This window comes from Mytilus californianus, unplaced genomic scaffold (assembly GCF_021869535.1).
Source record: "Mytilus californianus isolate M0D057914Y unplaced genomic scaffold, xbMytCali1.0.p SCAF_30, whole genome shotgun sequence".
Lineage (NCBI taxonomy): Eukaryota > Metazoa > Mollusca > Bivalvia > Mytilida > Mytilidae > Mytilus > Mytilus californianus.
In genome coordinates this window covers 2008517-2033916 of record NW_026262680.1, presented here as the reverse complement: position 1 = coordinate 2033916, position 25400 = coordinate 2008517, and the positions used below count along the sequence as shown (strand labels likewise).

Sequence of the window (25400 nt, the reverse complement as noted above, 5' to 3'; positions counted from 1 at the left end):
CCTGGAGAGAACCAACCACCATTGGTAGAAAAACTGACAATCCTAGTCAATTCAGATTTGAGTTGAGCGCACCTGCCATGTGTGGGATTTGAACTCACAACTTCAGTGTTGACAGGCTAGTGATACAGTAGTTTGACTACTTAGACCACTCGGCCACTCTTTGACTAATAAGATGAGTTTTTACTGTCCCTTCTGTAGGTTCCACCTCTCTTTTTTCTATTATCCTCACATTACTATGTCTACAAATTTCCCTAGGTGGATGTTACGTTATTGCCTATAGACATTAAATGAATGGTTTAACAAAAGGTGATTTCAGTCAATAAGTAGGTTTCCGTAAACAAATAAAACATTTCATTTGATTCTAAAACAAACAATCAACCCTATTCTAGCGTACATCAAAACACAAACAAAGAGGCACCCAAGGGAGAACTTACCTGTATATCGTTATGAGGATTCCAATCAGAGTCATATATCACAACAGTATCAGCAGTAGCCAAGTTGATACCCAGACCCCCAGCACGTGTCGACAACAAGAAAACAAATTGTGGAGCACCAGGTGCTGAAAACAAAGATTCATAATTTAAGTACAAGACTAAATTCTTACTTTATTGGCAAAATGAAATATTCATCATGAATTCTTATGATGTTCTCTATGAAATTATTTCATGCCCAAATGTACAGGTGTTCTTCCCAAAAGATGTTTCTTTTAAAAATTAATATTTTCTAAATGGTTGGTTTTTTTAATATCGATTTTTTTTTTTGGAAGGATTATAAATCATTTTCCCCCATCATGTGAATCATGCAAAGTTGGAAATTCCCCGTTATAGTATCTAAGGGCATTCTGTTTAATATTTCAAAAGAGTACACCAAAAAGTTGTGATAGGCTGTTGTCATTATTTTCATTTTTGGGTACTAACAATGGTATTACACATAATCCTTTAGTTTCTAAAACAGAGATTTAGTAACCTTGCTCCTTTATTTCTTTCATGCCTTCCTTATTCACACTTTCAAGTTTTTGACAAGATTATTTTTAATTTATGAAACTTCTGTATCTTACCATTAAATCTGTCAATAGACTCCTGTCGAAGTTGCCCAGTGATACCTCCATCAATCCTCTCATATTTATAGCCTTCATTTTCTAAAAAGTCTTCCAAGATATCTAACACTTTTGTCATCTAAAATTTTGAAAATAAATCTTGTATTTGAAGTCATGTCTACACATACAACTGGGTAAATATCCCCAATGCTCCTTAAAGTGAGGTAAGTTTGGTGGTAATAAGCATTGTGTATAAGTTTCATAACTGGGTCTTTATGGATAGATGTCGCATGAGCATGATGCAGCATACCACATCTGATTAATTTGTTAAATTATCCTTGGTACATCAATCCAACAACATTAAAAAAACCAAAACATCTCCAAGTTAACCTGTTTTTGGCATCTTGGCAGAAAAAGTAAACATTACTACAATGTATACAAGCTTACCTGTGAAAATACAAGAACTCTGTGTCCTGTCTCTTTTAACTTCCTCAACATTTTACACATTAGTACAAGTTTACCACTTGCTTTAGTTAAAGCCGACCCTTCAAACATACCATTTGGTAACTTTGGCGCTTCCTGTAATTACAAGTTGATATAATATCAAAATATTAAGATGTGTAAAATATACTCTTTGGTTAAACCATTTCATTATGTATCAACATGCTTTCTGTAAAAAAAACATGCTTTCTGTAAAAAAAAAAATGTATGATCTTAAAAATCCTTGAGAATCTGCATTCTCCCCAGAATCTTTGAAGCAAATAATGATAATCAAAATTCCCTTGCACAATATTCATAAATAAATGATAATTTTCATTTTTTAAATTGATTAATTAAAACTGTTAAATGTCTCATATAACTCTGGAACGACCAACAAGAAAATTTTCAAAATCCAAATCCCAACAAGTCTTAAGTGGACATGTAATAAATTGCCTTGAATCTAATGGTTAAAGTCCCATAAATCTGGTTTGGCAAATCAAATATTTTCAATATCCAAATGATCTTACTTTCACAAATTGTGTAAAGTTTCCTTCTAATGGATCAGGCATACTTAAGTTACAGTACAACATGTGAAAAATTTACTTTAAATAGTTACAGTTCTGTTACTCTGGAACAACATAAACTTTCAAAATCGAAAGGGAACTTCTTCAATCAATCCCAAAAGTAGCGTAAAATTTGGAGGAATTCAATACAAGCATACGGGAGTAAGTGCCCAATATGCGCAAAATTGCCTTAAATCTGACAGTTAAAGTTCTGTTACTCTGGTACAACGAATCCAATGTGAAAATGGAGCTTTTTTCCACCCATTCAAATATATCATACAAGTTTCATGATGTTTGATTAAAGCCTTCTCTAGTTTTTGTACAACATGTGGACGGACGGACAAATGTCAAGACTAATAAGTCTACCTAAATACGTCTCATTGATGACAGGCATATAAAATTTGTCAAATGATTTGGTGCAATGTTATCTTAAATACCCGCCATAGAAAAAATGTGAAAGGACAAACTATCAATTCAATTTGGTTACTTACACAAAATACTTACATTAGCTGCTGTAGGGAAGAGATATGGATGATTACAACATTTCTTCAGGTCCATCATAATGTTCAACAGAGACACTTGGTTACCTCCCTTGACATTCAAAGCACTAAAATTCCTTGTCAAGATATACTTGTAGTATTTCCTGTCAAATACAAAAGAAATTATTGACAGCCTTTGTAAGATAGACAGGTATAAAGAACTGAAGTTCCTCATCAAGATATACTTGTAGTAATTCTTGTCAAATACAAAACAAATTTTTGGCAGCCTTTGTAAGATATACAGGTATAAAGAACTGAAGTTCCTCAACAAGATATACTTGTAGTATTTCCTGTCAAATACAAAAGAAATTATTGACAGCCTTTGTAAGATAGACAGGTATAAAGAACTGAAGTTCCTCATCAAGATATACTTGTAGTATTTCCTGTCAAATACAAAACAAAATATTGACAGCTTTTGTTTGATATACAAGTATAAAACACTTAAGCGCATCCTATATATATCTAATACCTGTTGTTGAATAATCATGAAGGAATTGACAAGTTGGTGCCTTATAGTTTTTTCTTGTGCCTATTCCATAAAAAAAAAGATGGAAGAATTTATTATTGTCAAAAATCCCCCACAATTCACTCTGTTACACTTACTTTTTCATGGGACTAAGTTTTACTCTGACAATAAAATGACTCTTTTCCACTTACTTTTGCATGGGACTAAGTTCTACTCTGACAATAAATTCACTCTTTGATGGCATGCCTTTGAGTACATCAGCTTTCAATCGTCTCAGTAAATGTGGACCCAACATGTTGTGTAATTTCTTGACTTGATCTTCTTTTGAGATTTCAGCAAACTCATCCAAAAATCCCTGAAGATCGCTGCAAGATTCATATAAATAACATTTACAAAAAAAAAAAATCCTTAAAATGAATATATGCTTAAGATCACTGAAACATTTATATACATAATGTTTACCAAGCTTATGGAACAATAACGAACAAATAACGAATAACAAGAACTATTTATTACAAAAAACTTCTTCATTTTTTTTTCTTCAAGCCAAATGAGCATAAACATAATAAACTTACTACTATTTTAAAGTGGTTAAGTGAAAAAAATCTGTCCAAATCTGTTTTATGACTTATGAAAACCTTTAAATTATCTGTCAAATTTGTATCAGCAATATGTTAAACATTGTAAAGTAGAACTCTTTCAATTTACATGTGCAACGAAAATATTTTGAGTCTTTCAAGGAAGATGTGTATAGTCTGCTAATAAAAATGGCAAAGTCCACTTTTGGTATTGGAAACTAAAATTAAAAACGAAAATAGCAGTTGCACAACTTCATGTCCTTTTGAACCATCTTTGCAAGTTTGGAGGTATTCTGTTGTGCCATCGCCATCTGAAGATGAGAGATGTGATTTATGTATCTTTTTACAGAATTGTTGTCAGACGACACAATAAGGTACCAGTCATAAAACTGACTTAATATAATGGGAATCAGTGTGTGTACTTACTGGAAGTTTCCAGGACTAAGGAAGTTCAGTAAATGGAACAATTCCTCCAGGTTATTCTGTAATGGGGTACCAGTAAGCAACAGTTTATATGCAATCTTGTAGTTATTTAATACTTTGAAGAACTGTAAAATAAAGATAACAAGAAGTCAACCAAAAATATCTATAAATATTCTTTACAAATTGCTCTTATTACTAGAATCCAGCTTTAATATAAGCAGCCTACAATTTTTTGACAGAAAATCAGATAAAGGCTTAATTATCATGATGCTGACATTGGAAAATTGGCAGATAAAAAAATGAAGAATGTGTCCATGGGACACACATCCCCCCACCTTGTATATATATGGCCAATTCTGCAATTTTTCAATTTACAAAGGCTCCAAGAATTTGGTTTAACCCAGGCACATTCTGTATGTGTCTGTCCCAAGTCAGGAGTCAGTAATTGTATTGAATAGGTGGTTACAAAATTTTGTAAGTGCCTTCCATGTGTACCAAGTGGTTGTAATGTGTTTCTAATCCAAAGCTCTTATTTATTACGTATTTTGTCAACAATTAGACCTACCTTTGACTGATTATTTTTCAGTCTGTGAGCCTCGTCGACAACTAGTACTTGCCAATCAACTGACCCAAGAGTAGCGGAGTCTATACTGATCAGCTCATAAGACGTCAACAAAACATGGAATTTAACAGTAGCATCAGACTTCATACGACAAGCTTTTGGTCCACCTCGTATAGCACCTTCGTCAAAGGAAAACTCATAATCTCTATGAAAAAATACAATCATCATATATAATATGTATAGTAAAATGCATTGACATTGATGTTTAATAAGGGACCATACATTTTCAAATAAATGTTCTAGATTCTTTTTGCACAAATAATGTGACAAAAAGAATATCAATTGTGAAAACCATACCCCCTCATATGAAAATGTGCACTTTGTTTATGGTTGATGCAAACACAACTTCATTGTTAACCACCTTAATCCAAAACTTTAAGACTTAAAATAAAATTAGAATTGTTTGATGTTGCCTTCCAACCCACTTAAAAAGCAGCCTACCTGAAAAATTTTATTACACAAATCGTTTAAAATTTTTTTGTAATTTTTTTTTTCATGCTTTAATGTTGTTTTCTTGTCTCAAACATGTACATTGTAACTTATGTTGTTTGGCAAAAAAAAAAAAAATCCCTACCTACCAAACTCGACAAGGCATGGGTATGCAACATCAAACAGAATTTATTAAGGGTGGCCTTCTTACTTGACAAATCAGAAAATCTATAAATCTTGTAACATGTTCATGCTAAATTAACCCACTGATTTCATATACTGTAAATTCAGAAGTTATTGCAATTGTTGAAGAATGGACAAAAATGTGAGATTAATTATTGCGATTTCAGGAAAATCTGCATACAGATATATGTACCAGATTTCAGAACAAGAGTTCTTATTTTTGCAATACTCACACAAACACATTATTTAATTGATAAAAACCTCTCAATAATTTCTGAATTTAGTCAATCTAAAAAATTCATTCAAACTGGGATAAATAATTTGCAGTACTACCACATGCTCAATATTTGTCATCATAATTCTGTTCCATGTAATAATTGGCATAAATATAATGTGGATTGATATTTTGGTGGATACAAATTTTTACAGATCAAAATAAAACATTGCATTATTGTGGATATTTGATTTCATGGTTTTGCCAAAGTCTGCATACAAGCATACAGAAAATTTGTAATTCCTTGAGTGTTTAAATTTGTGGTTTACCTTGAGACATAAAATCATTCAAAATTAGTATTCCACGAATCATAATTAATCCACAGTTAATGTGAAAACTATAACAAAACTTACCTTATGACTGATCTGCAATCTTTGTCACCAATATAGGTCACTACATACATATCTGGAGCCCAGAATTCAAACTCTCTCTCCCAGTTTATAATGGTGGATAAAGGTGCCGCAATCAGGAATGGTCCTTTACAATGACCCTGAAAAATTTAAATACAAGAAAATGATATAACTTTGGATAAATTATCAATGGATAAAGAGACGCTTCAAATTGAGATCATTACAATGAAGCCAAAAAAAAAATAGAAGAATGTTTTTCGAGGACACGAATGCCCCCACTGAAGCTTCTGAATGGTGAAAGTGAAGCCACATAAAATCAAACTTGATCTGAGTGTGGTAGTAATAAGCATTGTGTATAAGTTTCATAACATTAGGTTGAGGCAAAATAAAGTTAGATTGTAGAAACTGCAAATTTGCCAATTTTTCCATTTATAAAGGGACATATAACTCAATAATGGTGAAAGTGAAAGTGACACCACCAATATTTAAATTAATCTGTGTTTGGTGGTAATAAGCATTGTATACAAGTTTCATAACATTTGGTTGAGGCAAACAAAAGTTAAGAGAACAGAAACTAATTTTGGGACGTACAGATGTACAGAAGTACAAGGGTAAAATTTAATGCCCTCTTCACCGAGGCAGGGGTATAAAAATCTTAGTGTTAACAAAACCCAACTTATCAACTATAGGTACTGCAAGGCTTTAATGATTTCTGAACCAAACACGACTTTCTAAACCAGAGTGATCCCCTTTATATACCTCAAAACAAGAAAAGGCTGTATAGTTTTCAAAAAGTATAAAAGAGAGAGGGTTAAACAGGAATATTTACCTCCTTATGTAGAGAGCTCAGGAAGACAATAGTCTGTATAGTTTTGCCTAGTCCCATTTCATCAGCTAGGATGGTGTCAGTTCCATTAGACCAGGAGTACCGCAACCAGTTAAGACCTTCCAACTGGTATGGATGAAGGGTTCCTCCTGTACAAGTGATATATTCTGGCTGCACATCAAATTTCTTTCTCAACTGCAATAACAAATATTTAGTGAAAGAAGTTAAAAAAAAAAATTTCCAATTACCCCTACTCATGGATTGATGAAAAATTGTATTGTAGAGCATATTTGATTTTGTGGTATTGCCACCTTGTAGTTTATCTACACCAACGAAAATACAAGAAAATTGTTATCCCCAAAAATAATAGAAAATTCGGAGGAATCAGGTATTCAGTGATATAAAATCAGTGAAATATTTAATAAATAATTCAACATTTTCTTTCACATTTCTTCTCCCATGTCTGAATCAGCTTAGTTCTATTCGATAGAATTGTGTTATGACCTTATACACAATATTTGAAAAACAATTTTTGGCGATGAAATTCTATAACATGTAAATTTATGTGCATATAAGATTGCATTTACATGAATATTTGATCAAAAGCTTGCCTTATGTAGTTCAAACATCAAATACAACCAATATCAATTTAAATGTTTTTGAAAATTTGAACATGAAGTTCAGGTATAAATTCATTTTGGCTGAAATTTCCATTAAAAATTTCACAAGAATTTCAAATTTAAACATGAAGTTTCTGTGTGGGAAATTTTTTGTGTGTATATCCCACGCACCAAGCCAGTCCCTTTATCTCTTCAACTGTATACCAACTAATTTTAGAATTTACTTTTGAAAGTAGAAAAAAGTGTACACAAATTTCCTCATATAAAAACTTGAGGAAAATAAAATAAAATGCTTCACTGAGCGCAGCCTGATACAACCTCAGAGGTCGAACCCTGAACAGTTAGGGCAAATTTGGACACAGTATTCAAGCTTGATACTGTCTGAATTTGGATTGTGATCAAATTTTTGACATAATATAGGTTTCTGACACAAAATAAATGTGGTCAAAGATCTTATAAATCCATTGTGCAATACTGCGCAATTGAAGATTTCTTCTTGAAACTTTTCAAAAATTTTGAAAAAAAAATATGAATCCCTTAAAAAAATAGGGAAAAAAATCCCCCCCCACCCCCCCCCCCCAACTTTTTGAAACACCCCTTAGAGCAATAACCCCAAAACTCAATCCCAGCCTTTCCTTTGTAGTATGGAACCTTGTAGTACAATTTCAATGAGATCCATACACTTACACACAAGTTATTGTCTGGAAACTAGAAAAATGCTTGTTTTTGGGCCTTTTTTGGCCCCCAATTCCTACATGTTTGGGGCAATTAACCCCAAACTCAATCCCAGCCTTTCCTTTGTTACATGGAACCTTGTGGTACAATGTCAGAGAGATCCATACACTTACACACAAGTTATTGTCTGGAAACTACAAAAATGCTTGTTTTTTGGCCCCTTTTTGGCCCTTTTAAATTCCTAAACTGTTGGCCCCATAACCCCTAAAATGAATCCCAACCTTCTACTTGTGGTATTAAACATTGTGGTACAATTTCAGAGCAATCAAAATACTTATACACAAGTTTTTATCCTGAAATTAGAAAATTGCTTGTTTTGGGCCCCCAATTCCTAAACAGTTGGGACTATCATCCCCAAAATCAGTCCCAACCTTCCTTTTGTGGTATTGAACCTTATTAAAAAATTTCATAGAGATCCATTCACTTAAACTAAAGTTATTGTCCAGAAACCAATGTGTCTTCTGACGTCGACGCAGACAACATTGACATATTACCATTATATGATCCCAAAAATATTTTGCAGTTGTATAAAAAATCACGAAAATAAATTGCCACGATCTCTAGAAAGGACTTCTGTAAATTCAGAAATTGTTGCAAGGTTTTTATTAATGTGAAAAATTCTACTACTTGAGTATCTCAATAATAATAATTCACATCCTGGTATCCTATTACATATATCTGTACTTAGCTTTGCCGATAATCGCAATAATTAAACTCACATTTTTGTTCATTCTTAAAATCACAATAATAAATGCAGGTAATGATTTCTAAATTTACAGTAATTGTGATATGTGAAATAAATGTTCTCCAAAGATATGGTTCTGCAAATCAACTTACATCTGTAGTCGGTACAGCAGGTGGCAGTTTGGCTAAAACATCAGCAGGAAGGTTTTTCCTCTTCTTTTTTCCTGGACCTTTCTTTTCACCAAAGTTTGTGAGGACTCTGCAAATATAAAATTCACTCAAATAAAAAATGTCCAATTCAAAACAAATTCTGTTTTTTTCATTCTCTAGAAAAGATGTATTGAAATGTTTTTATTGCCTGAAAATGACCTTCTTATTTCAATCTGCTACCTGCTTTAATATTCATATAGGAGTCTTTCTTCTAATCTCACCATCAAAATACATTGAAGAATAATCTACTCCATAAACTATACACCCTCTATATATATATATGCATACCACAGTGGAGTTAAAATATTATATAAGAGGGAAGTATAGGGATGTTTTATGTTGAAAACAGAGGTTTCCACGGCTGGCTTTATCACTTGATAATACATGCCTCCTTTTTCTAATAGAACAGTATAGCCAGGTCACCTATGCAACCACCAAAGAAACTTCTTGAAATGTTTCCAGTAAATCATAAAGTAAAATTCCACAAAATCATTTCTTACCTTAGCACTTCATAATTATCAATATGTTTTTTCAGATCAGTAATTTCAGCATCCTCTTTTTCCCACGTTGACTGGTCATATGGGAGATCACACCATTTAATCAAATACCATTTCACATCTTTGGAATGTCTGTAAAATATGACAAAGGTAGGAAACATAAAAATGTCATACTCTTGTCACTATTCAGTATTGGTACATGTATTTTCTCAATAGTATATTTTTTTTAATCCAAATTCTTCAAAGAATGATTAGTTTTACAAAAAAGAAATTTGAAATTCCCATTAAATGTACTCCAATGAGAACAATAGCTAGTGTATTTATTCAATGAGACAGTTCGCTTTTTTTAAATGGCCAGGGAAACACCAACTGATTCCTAGGAAAGGTTTTACTTCCTTTGCAATAATTCAAGAGGTCCCGAGAGTAATTCTAAACACCTCACCTTTATTTTATACAAAGGAGGACCTTTGATATTTTAATAAAAATAGTCATGGACCTTTCACCTCTGAACCTAATTTGACCCCCCTGATCTTCTACATTTTAGTTTAACATTTTTTTCCTAAGAGTTCTCTCAATCAGTGTGGTACCTACCTATGGGAGATAACTCTGTTTATTTGAAGCCACTCAGGACGAACACCATATTTGTAATATTTTTCCTCCAAGTTCTCTCCATCAGTGCCTCTTTTCTGTTTATCTTTGTGAAAATCTTTCTGTCCATAACTGCTACCATCTTCTAGAGGAGGAGGCTCGTCCATATCGTTCTTTCTGATGTAACAACGGAACAGTGCAGGATGGTATACATCCAACTAAAATAAAAGAAGTATCTCGCATATAATGACAATGTACAATAGATCAAGCATTCTGAGAGATTGCATGGCAATACATAGTCCCCTTCCGGTTAAAAATTTATTGTACTGGAACAAAATGCTAACTTGATCTATAACTTGTCATGGTATAAATTCTATAACAAATATCAAGTCAATATCTTCAAGCATGACTGAAAAAAGTGTGGAAAACTGATTATTTGAGTGAATTTTCTAAGTCTAAGAACCATAACTCTGCAAAAAATTGTCAGACTAGAACAAAATTGGAACTTGATCTGTAACTTGTCATGTTAAAACAATACACCAATTATCAAATCAATATCTCCAAGCACGAAGAATAAAAGTGTTGAAAATTGATTTTTCTGGACTGACGGATGGACAGACAGACATAGTGCAAACCTAAAATCCCATTCGACTTTGCCGGTAGGCGACTAATAAGATCACGGAATACAGAGATCTTACTGAGCCTGGCAGCATAATACAATAAATCAAACAAATGTTTTCCTGAATTTATTATTGAGTTTGTTGAACAATTGAGATTAATTAATGTGATTTCAAGCGATGCTGCATACAAATGATGCTATTAATATCTTAAAATCCCAGGGGGTTAGAGACTATCCTTTCGGGTATAAATGTGCCGACAGCACTTGCCAAATCATACCCTGTTCTAACCAGAAAACATTGAAAAACATACCCTGTTCTAAACAGAAATATTGAAAACATACCCTGTTCTAGACACGCTCAAAAAATGTATACCCTGTTCGAGACATGCTCAGAAATATGCACCGGGAATGATCCTGTTCTAGACCGTATAAAATAGATGCTGTTCTAGACCCGGGTTCTAGACGGTATCTCAAACAGTTAAATAAGCGATCCTGTTCTGGACAAATACTTTGTTTAAAAAAAGACCCTGTTCTCACCAGCAGGGCATGAAAAAGCGACCCTGTTCTAACCAGCAGGACATGAAAAAGGGACCCTGTTCTAACCAGCAGGGCATGAAAAAGTGACCGTGTTTTGCGGCACACTCGTACCACTAAAAATATAGGAAGTAACCCCCCGGGCTTAAAATGTGATTTCAATTTTTTGCAAAACCTATCACGTCACAATTTTCACACTAATAAAAGCATCTAAATAATTTCTGATTTAACAGTAGTTTAAGTCTATGCTTTATCATCATAGTACACATTGATGAAGACCGAGGAAAGAGTAACAGGTTTACACCTAAACTTGCAACAAAAGCGGAAAAATTTATCTTGAAGCTTGTTGATTCAATTTGAATTTTACCCTGTTATTTAGGTCTATCTATTTGTTGGGGTGTAGCGCTGCTTTCAGGTACCTAGGCTATACCATTGCCACTAATTTTTATGTTGTTATTTAGGTTTATCTATTTGTTGGCGTGAAGCGACACTTTCAAGTACCTAGGCTATACCATTGCCACTAATTTTTATGTTGTTATTCAGGTTTTATCTATTTGTTCGTGTGAAGCGACACTTTCAGGTACCTAGGCTATACCATGGCCACTAGTTTTTATGTTGTTATTCAGGTTTATCTATTTGTTGGCGTAAAGCGACACTTTCAGGTACCTAGGCTATACCATGGCCACTAGTTTTTATGTTGTTATTTAGGTTTATTTATATGTTGGGGTGAAGCGCCACTTTTAGGTACCTAGGCTATACCATTAGTTTTTATGTTGGAGGAAGGCAGAGTACCTGGAGAAAAAAAAAAACACTGATCTTTGGCAGGAAAACCGGCGATCTCCTCAATTAGGATTCTTGTTTCTGTTTTTTAGGTACTGAAACTATTGGTCAGGTGAAACATTTTGCCCAGGGATTATTTTACATGTTGATTAACATGAGTTTTACCTTAGAAATTTGATTTCAACATCCAATATATTTCAAAACAGCCATTACTATATACTATATATATTTATACATGACATATTTCATTTTTTGTTTACAATGACATATTTCATTTTTGTATACTATGATATAATTTTTTGTATACTATGACATAGTTTTTTGTTTACTATGACATAGTTTTTTTGTATATTATGACACTTTTTAGTATACTATGACATAGTATTTTGTATACTATGACTATAATATTTTATATACTATGACGTGTTAACTTACAGCCAATTCTGTTATCCAACAACTATGCCAGTAAGACATATTGTGCCATTTGACAAAGAACTCTCTCAATGGTTTACGATTCTGAAAAATACACAAAATTCACAATATGGCGTTTAATCTCCAGAAAAAAAAAATCAAATTACTGCAATTCAAAGTTCAGAAAATACAAAATCGAAGTAGCCAATTTATTCAGTACATAAATTTGCTTATCCTTAATCAAATGTTAATTTATCAATTCAACTTTAAGAAGGGTGTTCCATCAGAAATTAAAAAATTTAACAGATCGTTATTTTGAATTGAGCTATGAAACAGTCAAATTCTCAAAATGAACTTCTTCAGAACAAGTAGACAAGTCTGTGAGTATGAGCCTACATACCTTTTTTGTAACAGCTGGTAGATGAGGGTGTGTGTGGTCCAATTCATCCATTTTACCTTCGTCTGCTGGAGGATCTGTCCATTTCCACGTCAATATCTTCTGAACTCTACCTACCAGTGGTTCTAACTGCAAACATAAATTTCCAGTAGATGAAGAAATTATTTAGAAAACAAGGTTTCAACTCCATCAGACAAAGCTGACCTTAGATAAATTTGAGAATTTTTTTCAGGTTCCTTCTGGTCATATAGCTCCTATATATTTTTACATCACTGGATTTCAAATGTTTCGGTTTGATATACACATGAAATTTATAAAGTGTATGGTTTGAACTTCAATGACATTTTAGTGGTTCAAACAATAAATTACACCGGTCAACATCTCTAGATCTCACACACGTCAATATCTCAAGAACTCAAACACGTGTCCTTCAGTGGTTATAGCTGTAAACATAAATTACACATGCAGTTAGTTGAGACAATAATTCATCGTTCCGAAAAACCATTTGTTAGTGAAATGCAGTGCCAGTGTTATATTATTTTGTACAAACCTGATGACCAGTAGTATTCAAAGCTTCACTTACTGAACATCTTGGACAATGCCAGTCTCCATCTGGAATTGTTTTAAGTGGTGGGTTCAGACAATGTGGATGATAGGCTGATGGACACTGGTCACAACACAATAATTCTCCTCCATCTTTACACACACGACAGAATTCCATGTGTTCATCTTCTTCCTGTTCCTTGATTCCTTCTCCTTCCTAAAAAAAAAAAAATGAAAAATTTGTAAAGGGGCATAACTCTAGAACAGTACAAGTGACGCCACCAAAATTCATACTTGATCTGGGTATTGTGGTATTAAGCATTGTGTATATGTTTCATTACATTCGGTTGTGGCAAATTTAAGTTAGAGAATGGAAATGACAAATTTTGCAATTTTTCCATTAGTTTGCAATTTTTCCTATTATAAAGGGGCATAACTCTAGAACGGTGAAAGTGATGCCACCAAAATTCAAACTTGATCTGTGTTTTGTGGTAATAAGCATTGTGTATAAGTTTGATAACATTTGGTTGAGGCAAACTTAAGTTAGAGAACGGAAACTAATTTTGGGACGTATGGAAGTACATACCCACATATGGACAGACGGACAAGGGTAAAACTTAATGCCCCCTCCGTCTTGGCGGGGGCATAAAAAGGAAAATTAAGTAAAATATTTTGCAGATTTTGTGGATCCATTACGAAACCACTCTGTTAAGTAGAATATATTTGCTTAGATCCAGGTTCTTTGTTCTTGGATGGATAGTAGTCCTTTTGCCAATCAGATAACATCTCCTTATTTTTATATAACAATCTATTTGTCACAATCTAATGATTATAATCATATTGTATGCTTTTAGGTACAAGATACAAATATGAAACCATTTAGAGCTATTTTCCTAATGCTTGTTGTTTAAAGGTTTTGGTTGGCATGCCTGATTTGTTTGTATAAAAGTTTGCTCAAGCATTGTTATTAAGATTGACATCTGCAATCCATAGATAGGCGGGGTTTCAGCTTGTATACATAATACTCTGCATTATTCTTAACATCCAATAACATTTTAAGTATAATGTATACAAGCTGAAGCCCTCGCCTATCTTTTAATTGTTAATGTCAATCTTAATAGCAATACTTGTGCAATTGTCACATTCATTACTTACACATCTTGGACAGCTCCATTTTCCCTCCGGGGCCTCCTCTAACTCAGGCTCTAGACAAACCAAGTGATAGGCTCTGGGACAGGTATCACACAGAATTATCTCTCCTCCTTGCTGGCACACCTCACAGTAATCCTGATGGTCAGTCTGAAATGTAAAAGTTTCTTAAATATCTAGCCTCTATGCTGGCAAACAAGCCAGAATTTTAAGTGGTAAATCTGAAATATACTGATTCCAGAGTTGAATGGCTTCTAAACTGACCAAAAAGCAACTTACTAATTGAGATTATTTTCAAAAGTGCAGTATTTCCGTCCTAATTTTCAACATCCAAGTTTTATGCTGACTTTCATCTTCCTTTTTATTACAATAACAATACGATTTTATCTAATTACATGTATATACACACACATAGCACTAAGGCCCAGTAGCAGGACAGATCATCAATGGAAGTTTTTTTATAGTCAACTTAGATATTTTGGCATTACAATCTCTACCTTTCTTTGTCTAAGATTAACATACCTCATAACCCTCAGCATCGGGATCGTTGTTAGGGAATTTATTAGTCAGCTTGGTCTTCTTTCTGACATTACGACCTCGGCCTTTCTTTGTTTTAGATTTACGTTTCGGTAATGCTGCCTCCTCTGCCTTGGCCTCCTCTTCTAACCGTGCTGCCTCCTCTAATTGTCTATCAAATTCTTCATCACTTGTGTTGTACTGGTTTTCTTCATCTTCCTGTTAAAGAAAACAAAATTAATACAAGTATCTATAAAACATGCTTAATGGGTACAATAAGTGACTTTGAGATGAAGAACAGCAATACAAGTGTTGTTCCTTTGCTTTTTGTGTCCTGGATGGATCCCCCTTATCCTTTCTTTTCTATTACAATATATTTCAAAAAGATAAATCAACCGAATGTTTTAGTTGCATTGTAAAATCAAAGCATCTCATTTACACAGAATCACAATTAAAAGCAGACATCATAACTTATTTTGCCAGTAGTATGTTTTTGTTGAATCTAATGACATACACATACAGTGGTTTTGGTAAAATTTTAAATTGTCCTGGCTGCTTTAGCAATGAAGTCTCACTCACATGCAATATGATAATCATTAAAATTCAATGATTGGAATACTATCAAGTCCACATGAAATAGCAGAAATAGAGGATTAAAATGGGTGTTGCATACTTTTGTCAAGACTTACTGCTAGATCAGACCATAACTATTTTATTTTTATATTAGTTAGAGAATCAAGACCCTTGGAATTGACGGCAGGCAGGGGCATTTTTTTCAACAGGACAAACCAAAGAACTTCTTTTTTTCCTAATTTTGATTCAAGTATACTTTTTTATCCTTTGAACATTTATGACATAACTAAAAGGTTGCTTACAGATTTAGTTTTCTTCTTCTTCTTTTTTTTCTTTTCAATTTTGATTTTAATTGGAGCCACCGTTTTCTTTCTGCCCTTTTTCCTTGGTTTTTCTTCTACTTCTTCCTCCTCCTCCTCATCTCTCTCTTCTTCTTCCTCCTCACTGCCTTCCCCTTCATCTGAAAAAAAACCACCAAATTAGATAAACATGTATAAAACTATGATACATCAACATTCAGAGAGGTTTATCTTCAATTAGAGGATAGTGCTTATTGTACGTAGGCATAAGCATAGACATATGGGAAGCCAAGTTAAATTTTTTTGTCCTGACTTTCAATGTACAGTTTTCTTCCTTGTCTGCACAACACTTTTTAGTGAATAATAATTAAAACATCTTTGACTCAGGGTTCTCACTAAGGATTTTTTAAGCGAGTCCAACAGTGAAAAGATGAAATGTTTTTGCTATATAATTCATTATTTCAGTCCCTATGATAACATAGAGGAAGGAAGAATACTATGAAAACAACTAAAAAGGAATGTGAAGATTTTTATCAAAGGAGCTGATTTTGACGTCTATTACAGGCCACAGGTCAAAAGAGGGAGAGTTCAAATTTTGAACAGAAAACAAGGGAGTCTCTCATCTAGAACTGGTGCATTGATAGATACATATTCATCTAAATACTGATTTTCTACGAACCTTGATCTTGAGCATAGGATGAGTCTTTGGCATCTTCCTGAACCTCTTTTTTAATCTTAGCTGCAGTGTCATCTGGTTTCTTAGCAGAAGGAGGTGTGCTCAGTGTGCTCGAGTCACCTTTCTTGTGACGTTCTGTAACCAGTTTAGCAAACTCCTTCCACTTTGCTCCAATCAAGGACACCATACGTTCGATAGGTACTTTAGGGTTAGCCTCTTGAATCAGAGGCTGGATGTGTTCTTTAAATAGTTTGTAATTGTTGAGCGATGTGAAATCATCATCTGAGTATTCTATTTCTATGTTGCTTACGCCAAGTTCTTCTGCTATCTTCTCTGATGGAGTCTTGCTTGCCTGAAAAGTATGAAAAAGTATGAGCTTTTCCAAAAGCTTGTTTGAAATGCATTAAGAAGTATGAGATTTTTAAAAAGCTAGCCTGAAACGTATGAATAAGTATGAACTTTTCAAAAAGGTTGCCTTGCCTATGTACATGATATACTGTTCTTAATCAGGAATCTATAAAGCTGTTAAAAGCAATCTTTTTCATTACAGATTTCAACTGTGAATGGAAATAAAAGCAGTACATCAATTAGATAGTTACAGAACAACAACAAAATAATGAATAGCAAACAAATGTATTTTTTTAGTTTTTTTATTTAACATTTATAACCATTTCTTTTTTACATTTTCTTTGACATACCCTTTTCAGTATTATAAAAGTTGTTTTTTCTGCTTAGTTACAGATAAGATTTGATCATAACCACTGCAATCATCTCCACTGAAAGATTACATAAATGGGAAACTTGTGGCAAAACAATATGTATAATTTGAAACCTGACTTGGAAAAGATATATTTTTTGGCAGGTGACAGAAACACTACAAAACATTCTCTACTACTATCCTTTAATTCTACGACAACAAACTCATAATATTTTTTTTGGGGGAGGGGTGTTTACCTGTTGAGCAGGAGCACAGATTGATGGAGTTTTTGGCTTTCTCTGTTTCTTTGGTGGAGATGCATAATCTTCATCATCAGATCTGCCATAATCCTGCAAGTGATCCAAAATATACTCTTTTATACAGCAATCAGACAATGCTTTTTTTTATCATACTGTTTACAGTTCAATAAGTTTCAAATGGTAATTTCTCACAACATGTGTATGCCAAAACGGTTATGAATGAGAGATATTGCTATAATATTGTTCTTCTCTTTAATTACCAGTACAGTCATCTTAATGTTTAAGTTTTGTTGGTCTTAAAAAATTTCACCTGTGTTCCAAATTTCTAATGAAATTCTATTTAGAAAATTTCAAATAAGATTATATATTTAGAAGAGACTGTCGAAACAAAAACTTGACCATAAATTTGAGTCATAGCCTACATGTATTACATCAACTTGTACAATGTAACTCTGAAAATTTGTTACCATAGAAACAAAGAATACCCACTTCAACTTCATCATCATGTTTCTTCTTTTTCTTTTTTCTTTTCTGCCGTTCTCCATCCTTCTTTTTCCTCTTTTTTATTTTCTTCTCTGAGGCGGCTTCATCTTCAAAACTTTCATCTGTAAAAAAAGGCAATTCTTTCAATTTTCTTTATGTAGAGTAATGATCTTTCAGAAACATCAACTAACAGTAACAAATCAAACCAATTCCGACAAAGCTAGCCCCTTTTATCAAGGATTTCAATGGATATACCCAGGGGTTTTCCTTTCACAAGTTATTTATACCTGAAAACCCCATTAACAAACTAACATAGTCAGTAAAGTGACCTATAGTTGACATCTTTTACACCAATTGGTCTCTGGTGGAAAGTTGTCTCATTGTCAAACATACCACACACTCTAAATGAGTGGCATTCTTCTTAATCTCAGTGATTCTGTCTTCTATTCAGATTTGTACATGCTATTCTTCTGTTAAGTTTTTATTATGTCCTTCTAATATCACTGCAAAATTGGTTCACGCAAAAACATTTTTTAATGGAACAAACCTAATATCCCTGGACCCTTTTCAACATACATGTATGAACCACTAAGGAATTGCTATGCACAAACTAATGTAAAATGCATGAATCAAAATTTTATATGACTACATGTATATCATTGTTGATTCCATTCTAAGAAAATTTTTCATGATCCATTGCTGCTCCTTCCCTAATTATTTATCCAATTTTACATGAATCCATCATTCCATTCTTTGAGAATTTTAAATGGATTGTTGGTCTATTTTTCTGGAATTTACATTATATATGTTCTCCTCTTTTGTTGTAGTTTTTCAGAAATTTTGATAACCTCTTTCATGTCTTTAGTTGTAATTTTTCAGAAATTTTGATAAATGTACAAAATTCATTAACCATGTTAAGTGAGCTACATTTGTAATAAAAAAAAATGTTGCTGTTGTTTTAAACCAGACAAATAAAGTAACCCTGCCACAGGGGACTGTAATTCAGTGCATATTTGTTCTTTGTTAGATTTAATATTGTTTTGTCATTAAGTCTTTTACATGAATTGTTTCACATTTCGTCATTTCGGGGCCTTTCTGACTTTCATAGCTGACTATACAGTCTGCACCAAAATATTTTCCAGCCACTAGTCGGAAGAGCAATATTCCGACACATTTCTTATATGTCTAAACAAACTTTTGCAAATACTTACTAGTTAGAATAAAATTTTACTAGTCTGGGGCATCGGACTAGTGGTTAACGGTGCAGACTGCTATATGGTATGGGATTTGCTCATTGTTGAAGACAGTATGTGACCTATAGTTAAATCCACTATATTTGGACTTAAAAAGTTGTCCGTTTCTCATTGGCAATCATACCACATCACCTTATTTTATATACACAGAGTAAAATATATTAATTTCAAAATTTTAAATATTGTACATGCATATACAAAATAAGGATGAAAATATATGAGTAAAATGTAAAACATTCTAAAAATAAATAAACAGTAAAAAAAAATGAACAAACAATGGATAAAAGTCTACAAATAAAATGTTACAAATGCAGTAAAACATGTTCATATACATGTAGCTAGCCTAAAACAATTTGTACAGAATTAACCTCTCAATCAAATTATGATTTCAATCATTTCAGACAAGAAGTTTTGTAAATTAAAAATTCACACAACACCACATACATTATACTAAACATTAATTAACAAAAAGTACAGGTAAACAGAAGCTTTCCTGTACATCAAAAACTGTAAATAAAAATAAACACAGATAGTCTAGCAAGCCTAGGTGGTCTAGCATTGTCTAGGGTGCAAGAAGTGTTGTCATAGATGTCTAATATAGCTGTACATGTATTTGTAAGAGGGTACAATAAATTTGCAAGTCAAATAAGCTGCGGCTGTTTTCACAAAAAATCTTAAGATTAAAAATACTTGTAAGTCATACACATTTCAGTTTAACTTACGATCAATTTTAATCGTAAGATTTTTTGTGAAGAGTCGCAGTTTTTTTAACTTTGTTGGACTCAAGTCTAGAAGCAAAATTATACATAGAACCTGAAAATCAAGTCTGGTAATTTCATTTGTCTGGGAAATTCACTCATTTCCACAACATGTATATACATGTACTAACATAAAATGAAATATGGATAGTTCACCATCTTAAGTGGTCACATAACTGTTACAAATTGCAATTGTCTACCACATCATGACACAAGCAAGAGAAATACATTTAATAATGACTACCACCATCACAATAAATAGAGTAAACATTACAAAAAGTTTTCTGAGTATATATACATGTATACAAAACTCCATTTTTAATCACAATCATTGATCATGATATAAGGCCAAAAAAATTAATATGTGTGTTTCCTGCCTCCAAACAATCCCTTAGTTTGATATCCCATCATGAATTGTTTTAGCTTTGATAATAAATTATCATAGAAATAGCAGTTTCAGTCTTTACAGTAGACTACAAATAATTACCATTTTTTATTTACACCACATATCCTGCTTTGACAGACGAAGTCGCTTATTTGGAGTATTTTTTCTTTTTAATTGAACAAACTAGGGAGGGTGGGGGGATTTACATGGCATTGGGAATATCAAAGTTCTGTCATGCATGAATGAATTACCCCATTGCGTAGTGGGATCAGATTTGTAGAAAACATCAGTTTTAAGATTTTGAAAACATAAAATTGAAAAAGTTTTTAAACAAATCAGATCTACAGACACAATGTTTTATTGCAAGAGGCTAGAAATATTTATTATCATTTGGACCAATACATGAAATTGTGCCAAAATTGAACATGCATGACAAACATCTGCATTTAGCTGGGTAGCAGTTATATCGTTTTACAAGGCAAAACAAAAAGTATGGGTACTAAGCGTTTCCTCCTTGAGAAAAATAGGGTAGGTAGGGCCTGTATGTGCATCAGGAACTCTTCTAAATTTGTTCACTTTGAGTATATGGGAGACCTGCAATTTAGTCTCTTTTCAATTTCAAAAGTTTAATATAAACCTAAGGGCATAAAAATCAAAGAATTAGTAGGGAAATTCTAAACACCAAATTAGATTTTATCTTGGCCTTATCCAAATTTAAAACCACCTACATGAACATGTAATATTTACATGTAGGTTTTTGCCTGTCTTGATGAATTAATTCTCAAGTCTGTGTGAGTCATTCCATTTAAATGAACATGACAGGATAGAAAGGGCAGTTTTATTTTTTAGACACCAGTTTGGGGTCAGTTATGGTTGTGTATCTTTTCGATGTTTGTAAACTTAGTGAAAGAGTGTACATATGCAAATTGTAGGACATAATTTGTTAAAACTCCCTTGCTTCCCTCCCACACCAACATTAATAGAAAAGCTGGTACTGAATTTGCAAGTAAAAAATCTTCAATATTTTGTCTGACAAAATGAAAAGTTGTGTGACATGTCCAACATTCAGATAATTTTATAATTTCACCAAGACAAATTTTTTTTATTTTGGAAAAATAGTTATATAAAATGCTGAACCTTGTATATTGGGTTTCAGCACTTTTTTGGTAAAAACAACGAATTTTTTGATCCACTCTTTAGTTCTTAGGCATAAGTGCAACAAAAATTAGTTAATCACCATAATCAATTTCATGACACATTTCTGAAATTACAGGTTTATATATTGTGGTAAGACTTTTGTACATGAACATCATACATTAATTTGTACCAAACACTGTACATACACATTAAAACAATGCACATCATCATTTTTGTTGCTTCTTACCCAAAAAACTGTAATGCCCCCTCCGCTACGGCGGGGGCATAATAAAACTAAAAGATCATCTAACATGTACTGGGCTCCATCTAACCAAACATGCAAAATAAAGCTGAAGCAGGGAACCAGTACTTACAAGTGATGCCCATACGGACTGACTCTGTCGCAGGGGTGAGGGGTGGAGTTGGTGATTTAGACAGTGGATAGAGTGCTGAATTCTTGGAGTCTGAAATCAACATATAATCCCATTTTCATCTTTTCTGCTATGATTTATATATTTTGACTGAGAATTAATTTGAATTGCACCATATAAAATTCAATGTTTAATTTTTATAATTTATTTGGGTTAGATGTAGAAAGCTGCTAACTCATTCATGTACAAAATAATAAAACAAACATTTGAACTGCAGACTTTAATTTTAGCTTTAATGTTAAGGCAGAAAACTGGAGAAATTCTATTTTTTTTTTTAAATTCAATTTTGGGTTAAAGGTTCTGAGACATTGCCAACCACAAACAGAGAATAAATTCCATCACTACTCTAAGGAAAAAACTATTGGATGTATCGTTAAAAAGAAAGGTTTCAAAGAAATTACTGTCCTCATAAATGACCTACATGGATGACAAAAAAAAAAATGTTTTCCAGTTAGACTAACGTTGTTAAAAGAATTTTCTGAGGATTCCTTCGAATATATGGATAGTGGATACCAGCTGTTGTCATCACTTACTAATTTCATTAAAATAAGCACCAGAATTGATTAAAATCATGTATATTTGAATAGTGACTATTTGTTCATGGAAAGATTTTTCTTTGACCTTTATAAACTTTAAACTATCCGAGAGACCTTCAATTACTATTAATCTAATTCTAGAGTTATATAAGTACTTATTTTTAATGTTTGAGCACCAATAATGTTATCTTAATGGTAAGGACTGTGATTTTGTGGAAAACTATTCTACTCCGTAATTTGCTGAGAAAAAAAGGATATAGATGTTGAAAAAGGCCAGGTTTCACAGAATGATTCATAAACCATGGAGAATGGTCGGTTTTAAAAGATGGAAATTAATTTTTGGTCAGTTTTAAAAGATGGAAATTACATAAAATTAACTACCATCTATGATTTTTTGAAAAATTAATACAAAATTGGCAGTCTTTAGAATATTAAGTTCCCAAATCTGGAAAAATATGAAATAAGTCATTAGACAATTTCATAATTTCATAATAGCAGGTGATTAACTTCAATTATTCCAAATAAGCATAAAGTAAATTCCTGTTTAAATTTTCACCACCTCACTGTATAAATAGTTTATCCAATTTTCATCAATGTTGACATAAAAATAATCATTTTGATGTTTCCATTACAAAAACATATTTTCATACAACATAACACCAGAGCCCCCACTTTATCCCACAAAGACTGGTTGTTGCCTTGCACAAGCTAGAAGTGAAAATGAAAATAGACCATGTGCTGTTCTATTTTTAAATCTTTCATAGACAGAATGTTCTCCTAAAAAGCTTCTTTTAAGTCCTCTTCCCTCCATATCTTAATAATTAATCACAATAATATATTTACAAGTCAACATATTTTTGATAATCAATCATGTGTTTTAGTTGTGTATCACAACAAGTTTTGCAAGTTTGACCTCATTAATTAAAATAACTTTGGTCATGCGCAGTGATAAGCCGACACCATTGATATATATCCAGATATTTATCCCGTCGTTTGAAAATTAAAAGAATAACAAAATTCTCCCAAATAACAAAATGAACATTTTACTGGTATTTTCATGAACAGTTTTAACATATTCCAAGTACTAAAAGCTTTTAACTTGGGGAATACCCTCAAAATAGGCCGTATTTACCACGAATATGCAAATGAACAAAGGGGGATTCCAGACTCGTGGTTTGGTCGTGTTTAAACGCTAAAACATGGTATAAACACAAAATAATTTTGAATGAAGAGTATGTCAATAGCTAAATGGATCATAAATCTATGGTCTAAACTATTCTATAACAAACTATTTCACATTTCAGTAGGTGAAATCCTATATTGTTATCGATGGCTAATTAAACAATGTCTGATTGGTTTTTACCTTCGCCGGCCTCCTCTTCCATTTCCATGTTATCTTCTTCGTCAAACTTTCCACCTGGCATGTCACACAAAAATTAAAGTCTTAAGAGTCTGATTCTTTGATTTCACCATATATTTTGCGCTGGCATGCGTTTTTGATATGATTTTTGTATGGTAATTAGGATGCCCTGTCCTTTCCCCCAGCGTCGCGGTTTGGAACTTTAATCGAACATGCGCAGTATGACGTCAATGATTGGTTGATACATCCCATAATTTTCTTGATTTAGTTAATAACTTATCACGTGATTTAATGAGGTGCAAGATCAAAGTACCCCTAGGCATACTTTAATTGTTTAAGAAAAACGTGGGTACTTTATCATAATCATCATTTTCGATTTTTCATTGATACCTGAGATTTTCATGTTTACACAAAAATTAGACAATTATTAAATGACAAGTTTTTACACATCTATAATAAACAAAATGAATATGCTTGTAGAGCCCCATCATCTTTTTGTTAAGATGACAAAAATCTATTTCTTATCGCTTTATTTTCAAATTAACAGCTTTTGCACAAAATTAAGTATGTATTGCAAATTGATTTATACAGTTTAATTAAAACAAATAAATAAAATGTAAAATAAAAAGTATTTCAGCTTTTGCAAATATTTTGTCTAAAATGTTGCAAAATCTCACTTTTGTAATCACATAATTAGGTCACAATGATAATTTTTGTTCCTTTTTAGACAGAGCTTCATCAATAGATATTCCAGTTAGATGTGATAGTAAAAGAGCAATGATCGTATAATAAATCATAAAGTTTGTTTACAGCATTATTCTTGTCACATTTATAAATTTTGTAAAACCTAAAAAAAAAAAAATCATATTTCAAAAATATTTGTAAATAAATAAAAGAAAAGATTGACAGTCATGGTCAACTAGATGACAGTTGAACATTTTTTATACTTTTAATGTAAAAAATATAGCGCACAGCCGTAGATTATATCTGGCCTAGTTGTATTTGAAACACTAAGGTTTTTCTAACCCCAACCATAGATTGCTTAGCTGTATTTGGCCGTGACAATTTGTCAATTTTTCGAAATTTTTGGTTCTAATACTTTTCAACTTCGTATTTGATTGGGCCTTCCAAACTGCACTAGTTCGTCTTTTAGACGTCTGGCGTAAAAAAAAAATTTTTTGAGCCTGAACATTAATAATATTTTTGATGAGTGTTAACTAATATTCTGACAATGCTAGAATTTAAGTTGCTTGATCAAAAACCATTTCTACTTTTAATACATGTTACTCCGTCAGTTTCTGCTTAATATTATCCTCACCCCATATCTAGATATACTTTTATTATTTTCAGTTGTAATTTTCTCCACTGTTTTTTTCTGTTTCACTTTCGTCGATTTTACTATTAACCGGCCGACTACAGTCTTCTAACTTTATTTGAAACCTTTACTGTAATAATTAAAGCGTTAATCAACCAACAATCAATCATCAACTATTTAAGAGC

General features: G+C 32.6%; 1 protein-coding gene across 6 annotated transcripts in view; it reads right to left on the bottom strand.

The window, feature by feature from the left end:
• The window catches only part of LOC127736399 (chromodomain-helicase-DNA-binding protein Mi-2 homolog), a 48117-nt gene extending 23987 nt beyond the window's left edge, over positions 1-24130 (bottom strand). For all 6 annotated transcript variants that reach the window (XM_052246925.1, XM_052246923.1, XM_052246928.1 and 3 more), the window contains exons 1-22: positions 23904-24130; positions 18047-18162; positions 17555-17647; positions 16604-16952; positions 15928-16085; positions 15059-15271; positions 14543-14686; positions 13428-13604; positions 12848-12973; positions 12472-12552; positions 10107-10321; positions 9519-9647; positions 8962-9067; positions 6773-6964; positions 5947-6083; positions 4651-4852; positions 4089-4210; positions 3276-3449; positions 2584-2722; positions 1484-1615; positions 1058-1175; positions 435-559 (exon numbers count right to left, since the gene is read on the bottom strand). In XM_052246925.1, coding sequence (XP_052102885.1) covers positions 435-559; positions 1058-1175; positions 1484-1615; positions 2584-2722; positions 3276-3449; positions 4089-4210; positions 4651-4852; positions 5947-6083; positions 6773-6964; positions 8962-9067; positions 9519-9647; positions 10107-10321; positions 12472-12552; positions 12848-12973; positions 13428-13604; positions 14543-14686; positions 15059-15271; positions 15928-16085; positions 16604-16952; positions 17555-17647; positions 18047-18162; positions 23904-23964 — 3309 coding nt within the window. In that variant the 5' untranslated portion in view covers positions 23965-24130. The remainder of the gene's footprint in view (positions 1-434; positions 560-1057; positions 1176-1483; positions 1616-2583; positions 2723-3275; positions 3450-4088; positions 4211-4650; positions 4853-5946; positions 6084-6772; positions 6965-8961; positions 9068-9518; positions 9648-10106; positions 10322-12471; positions 12553-12847; positions 12974-13427; positions 13605-14542; positions 14687-15058; positions 15272-15927; positions 16086-16603; positions 16953-17554; positions 17648-18046; positions 18163-23903) is intronic.
• Positions 24131-25400: the final 1270 nt, after the last annotated feature.